Raw genomic sequence first — 6,000 nt, 5'->3', positions numbered from 1 at the left:
CGGCAAAATAAATAAATATAAATTATATACTCTATATATAAATGTGTATATATATATATATATATGTATATATACATATATATGTATATATATATATGATATGTGTGTGTATAAATTATATGTGTGTGTATGTATATAATGTATGTATTCGTATATATGAGGTAGATCACCTCGACTTGGTCATTTATTAATTGATAAACGTTGAAAAACTTATTGGGGTGTTACCATTTAGTGGTCAATTGTACGGAATATGTACTGTACTGTGCAATCTACTAGAACATTTTGCAGATTGGCGACCTTATCTTTGAAACTGTGGCGCCATCTAGTGGCAGAAATTGCAAGCGCGGTTGCGTGTCCTCAAAACACTCGCGTTTGTCAAATAAATAGCGCATAAAAATGATTTAACGACGTCTTGTTTTGAATATTAATGTAGTTTTTTTGTATTGGCGTCGGCCACAAAAATAACTATTGACTGCATGCATATTAAGATAATTTAGTATTTTACTTTGATTCAGATATTCCAACGTGTACATACTTTATCAGAAGGTTTGTGTAATGTACATTCAATATTTAAATATGTGTGGTGCAGAAAGGAAAATAAAAGTTAGATTTCGTTACTGTGCATGTGAGCTGCGTGCTTGGTATTTTTATGTATTTCATATATTTTTATCTATTTATTTGAGTACCATGTTCTTATGTTTTATGAATTTGCACTAAATTAGTTTGCTTGCAATTTCGTCGTACAAGGTACAATGACAACAAATATATTCTATTCTATTTTCTTCTTCCCCAGTAAGTGGCGCTCTGCACCTCCGACACAGCATCGTCTCCCTCTTTCGCGCACGAAGAAGAACAATGCGGAAATGACGTCACCAGGTTAACGCTAGTTTGCTAATACAACAAACAAACGCCGTAATTCTACAAAAAAATATCGTGTGTTTCTTCACTTTAGAGTCCAGTTCATCTTGTTTGGACACACTTTTGTCTACTTTAAGTGGTCGACTGAGTCCAGAAAGTGCTCATTCACGCCCTGTGTGTGCGGAGTTTAGCATGAGTTAGCATGGAAGCTAACAAGTTTAAATCATGGACTTTTTTAGCGATGACGTCATGTAGAAGTTTTTAATCCGGTCGAGGTCTGAAGGAATCCGTTCTGGTCGACTAAAGGTGGTGAGCCGCTCCTTGCCCGCCGGTGACGCTTGATGGGGTTCCTCAGGGTCATGATGCCGCCCAAGTTTCAGCTTTTGGCTCTTTTGACGTTCGGAGTCACGATGCTCTTCATCGAGAACCAGATCCAAAGACTGGACGAGTCCAGAGCAAAGTTAGGTAAGAAGGTCAACTCTGAAGTAGTCTGCCGTAACTTACTTTGGTGTCCAGCAGTCTGCAAGTGTTTATTGCAGTCTGCTTTTGATGTTGTTCAGTACCAGGATGGAACTGAACAACATCAAAAGCTGGACCTTCCAGCTGACCCAACTTAGGCTAGAACTGAATGCATACAGATCTAAGGTGATGTTATTCTCAAATGGCAAGCGGCTGCCATTGAAAATCCCTAAAATAGTTTGTGGGGAGTCCAGTCCATAGTGGATCTAACATAAGAGAGTGAGAGTCCATAGTGGATCTAACATAAGAGAGTGAGAGTCCATAGTGGATCTAACATAAGAGTATGAGAGTCCAGTCCATAGTGGATCTAACATAAGAGAGTGAGAGTCCAGTCCATAGTGGATCTAACATAAGAGAGTGAGAGTCCATAGTGGATCTAACATAAGAGAGTGAGAGTCCATAGTGGATCTAACATAAGAGTATGAGAGTCCAGTCCATAGTGGATCTAACATAAGAGAGTGAGAGTCCAGTCCATAGTGGATCTAACATAAGAGAGTGAGAGTCCATAGTGGATCTAACATAAGAGTATGAGAGTCCAGTCCATAGTGGATCTAACATAAGAGAGTGAGAGTCCATAGTGGATCTAACATAAGAGTATGAGAGTCCAGTCCATAGTGGATCTAACATAAGAGAGTGAGAGTCCATAGTGGATCTAATATAATAGTGAGGGTCCAGTCCATAGTGGTTCTAACATAATAGTGTGAGAGTCCAGTCCATAGTGGATCTAACATAATATTGTGAGAGTCCAGTCCATAGTGGATCTAACATAATAGTGTGAGGGTCCAGTCCGAAGTGGATTTAACATAATAGTGAGAGTCCAGTCCATAGTGGATCTAACATAATAGTGAGAGTCCAGTCCATAGTGGATTTAACATAATAGTGAGAGTCCAGTCCATAGTGGATCTAACATAATAGTGTGAGAGTCCAGTCCATAGTGGGTCTAACATAATAGTGAGAGCCCAGTCCGTAGTAGATCTAACATAATAGTGTGAGAGTCCAGTCCGTAGTGGATCTAACATAATAGTGTGAGAGTCTAGTCCATAGTGGATCTAACATAATAGTGTGAGAGTCCAGTCCATAGTGGATCTAACATAATAGTGTGAGAGTCCAGTCCATAGTGGATCTAACATAATAGTGTGAGAGTCCAGTCCATAGTGGATCTAACATAATAGTGAGAGTCCAGTCCATAGTGGATTTAACATAATAGTGTGAGAATCCAGTCCATAGTGGATCTAACATAATAGTGAGAGTCCAGTCCGTTGTGGATCTAACATAATAGTGTTAAGAGATAAGTCTCAAGTAAACACCACTAATATTTTAAATGCCACCCATCTTCTACCGCTTGTCCCTTTTATGGTGTTCCATTGAAAATATAGAATATTACACACAGCGCTCAAAAATCTATCAAAATATTTCAGTAGTAAATGTTTTAGTGCCATTGTAATATAAAGTAGTGTAAAGTTCTTACTTATATCTGTCAGTAAACTCACCATGAAAGCGCTAAAACCTACTGGTGTAGTGAGTTTAAATTATTCACCCAAGAAACTTTAGTTATTAGAGAGTTCCGGTCAGACCGTTTTTCACGGGACACATTTCCGGTGTGGTTGTTTCCGGATAAGAAGATGCTGCTCCATTATTTATGGAAGTAAAGTGTGAATGTCATTAAAACAGTTAGCGCCATCTTTTGACTTTTCTTCCACTCCCGTCCTTGCACGCTACACCGCTACTACAAAGATAACAGGGGGAAGACGCTGTCAAAGTGGAGGCACGTAAATAAGACCGCCCACAAAACGGCGCATCCTGAAGTGACTTGAAGATGATGTGTATAACATCATCTGTGCAACATTTTGAGCAAAGACCCACCATTACATGTTATGTAGACCTCAAGGAAGTCTTTTATATTTAGTAAATAATCATAGTAATTTGACTCCTTTGGTGCGCCTTATAATCCGCTGCATCTTTTCAATAAGAAAAGATTAAAAATAGATCATTCATCGGCAGTGCCCCTTATGATCCGGAAAATATGGTATATTTGCCGGGTCAAACTTTTAATTATTTAATATCGGTCGACTTCAAAGTAATGCACTTTCCGGGACAGTTTCTTCAATTTTGATTCGCCGAAAGTTTTATCGATCACAAATCACTGCATTTGTTTTCTTTGCCATTATTTTTTTTGTTAATGAATGATGGGCGGTTTAGCTCGGTTGGTAGAGCGGCCGTGGCAGCAACTTGAGGGTTGCAGGTTCGATTCCCGCTTCTGCCATCCTAGTCACTGCCGTTGTGTTCTTGGGCAAGACACTTTACCCACCTGCTCCCAGTGCCACCCACACTGGTTTGAATGTAACTTAGATATTGGGTTTCACTATGTAAAGTGCTTTGAGTCACTCGAGAAAAGCGCTATATAAATATAATTCACTTCATGATACGTTCACGACAACCTTTTTCCGAAACACAGTATAGAATGTGAGATATAACAGGATAATGCATACATTGGTTTTCAAAACGCTTACAATAAGTGGGACCCCAAATATTTACGGTGGGACCCCCACTGTTATTTCATGTACTTGCAGCAAACTACCCCACACACTAAAAAAAGTTAGTCATTATGTTCTTCCAGCTGCTCCTCCGTCAAACACACCATCAGCAGCTTTACCTTTAAATGTGTTGATTCTCTTTCCCTGTAGAGCGCGCCATGGCCAGACACGAGCTGGCGGCAGTGGCGGAGCCGCGTCACGGCGAAGAAGGCACTCGTGACTCATCGGCGGACGACGACGCAGTGGTCATCTACAACAGGGTGCCAAAGACGGCCAGCACGTCCTTCACCAACATCGCCTACGACCTGTGCGCCAAGAACCGCTTCCACGTGCTGCACATCAACACCACCAAGAACAACCCCGTCATGTCTCTGCAGGACCAGGTTAGACTTGGCGCTGCCGGCCTTGGTTTGGCTCAGTAAGGAGAGTGGAAATGATCCAGATATGTGGAAATATAGCGGTTGAAATTAAATAGAGAACTATGGTAGGTATGAAAAACACTATTTATTATGAACCATCTGGAATGGACTTATGTTACCTTTAAATTGGAGTGGAGTGGGAATTGATTTTTTGGGGACACTTAGTGGTCACAATAATTCAATCAATCAATCAATGTTTACTTATATAGCCCTAAATCACTAGTGTCTCAAAGGGCTGCACAAACCACCACGACATCCTCGGTAGGCCCACAAAGTGGGACGTCGGTGACAATGATGACTATGAGAACCTTAGAGAGGAGGAAAGCAATGGATGTCGAGCAGATCTAACATGATACTGTGAAAGTTCAATCCACAATGGATACAACACAGTCGCGAGAGTCCAGTCCAAAGAGGATCCAAGACACAGCAGCGAGAGTCCCGTTCACAGCGGAGCCAGCAGGAAACCATCCCAAGGGTAGCGGACCAGCAGCGCAGAGATGTCCCCAGCCGATACACAGAGGGACATAGAAGAAAAAGAAAAGAAACGGCAGATCAACTGGTCTAAAAAAAATTCATGTACTTAAGCTCATGGTGCAGCAAATTAAGTGATACGAACACGTTTGTTACTGGATACTTTCTAATTCACTGCTCCCTTGGAGGGTAAAAGCACTCACCACTGGTTGGTTCCATCTCCATCCATCCATTTTCTACCGCTTATTCCCTTTTGGGGTCGCGGGGGGCGCTGGCGCCTATCTCAGCTACAATCGGGCGGAAGGCAGGGTACTCCATCTCGTTTGTGAATTTAAAAAAAAAAGACAACAACAAAAGCATACAATTACTCTTAGACATTCTCGTGAAAAAGACAGACCGGGGTGGTGGTTCCTCTCTTTAAGAAGAGGGACCGGAGGGTGGGATCACACTCCTAAGCCTTCCCGGTAAGGTTTATTCAGGTGTACTGGAGAGGAGGCTACGCCGGATAGTCGAACCTCGGATTCAGGTTTTCGTCCTGGTCGTGGAACTGTGGACCAGCTCTATACTCTCGGCAGGGTTCTTGAGGGTGCATGGGAGTTTGCCCAACCAGTCTACATGTGCTTTGTGGACTTGGAGAAGGTATTCGACCGTGTCCCTCGGGAAGTCCTGTGGGGAGTGCTCAGAGAGTATGGGGTATCGGACTGTGTGATCGTAGCGGTCCGCTCCCTGTATGATCAGTGTCAGAGCTTGGTCCGCATTGCCGGCAGTAAGTCGGACATGTTTCCAGTGAGGGTTGGACTCCGCCAAGGCTGTCCTTTGTCACCCATTCTGCTCATAACTTTTATGGACAGAATTTCTAGGCGCAGTCAAGGCGTTGAGGGGTTCTGGTTTGGTGGCTGCAGGATTAGGTCTCTGCTTTTTGCAGATGATGTGGTCCTGATGGCTTCATCTGACCGGGATCTTCAGCTCTCACTGGATCGGTTCGCAGCCGAGTGTGAAGCGACCGGAATGAGAATCAGCACCTCCAAGTCCGAGTCCATGGTTCTCGCCCGGAAAAGGGTGGAATGCCATCTCCGGGTTGGGGAGGAGACCCTGCCCCAAGTGGAGGAGTTCAAGTACCTAGGAGTCTTGTTCACGAGTGAGGGAAGAGTGGATGGTGAGATCGACAGGCGGATCGGTGCGGCGTCTTCAGTAATGCG

The 6,000-nt window shown here is 43.0% G+C and overlaps 1 protein-coding gene across 26 annotated transcripts in view; it reads left to right on the top strand.

Moving 5' to 3' along the window:
- Positions 1 to 829: 829 nt before the first annotated feature.
- LOC133543656 (heparan sulfate 2-O-sulfotransferase 1-like) overlaps positions 830 to 6,000 on the top strand; it is a 104,275-nt gene continuing 99,104 nt past the window's right edge. For 20 of the 26 annotated variants that reach the window (XR_009804445.1, XR_009804443.1, XR_009804444.1 and 17 more), the window contains exons 1-2: positions 830 to 1,323; positions 4,062 to 4,294. Coding sequence is in view for 1 of the 26 variants with exons in the window: in XM_061888338.1 (XP_061744322.1) it covers positions 1,200 to 1,323; positions 4,062 to 4,294 (357 nt within the window). In the remaining 25 variants the exon portion in view is untranslated. The remainder of the gene's footprint in view (positions 1,324 to 4,061; positions 4,295 to 6,000) is intronic. The other 6 variants (XR_009804464.1, XR_009804465.1, XR_009804463.1 and 3 more) reach the window with 2 other exon arrangements.

This window comes from Nerophis ophidion, linkage group LG26 (assembly GCF_033978795.1).
Source record: "Nerophis ophidion isolate RoL-2023_Sa linkage group LG26, RoL_Noph_v1.0, whole genome shotgun sequence".
Classification (NCBI taxonomy): Eukaryota; Metazoa; Chordata; class Actinopteri; order Syngnathiformes; family Syngnathidae; genus Nerophis; species Nerophis ophidion.
This window is presented reverse-complemented; position numbering and strand designations above follow the sequence as displayed.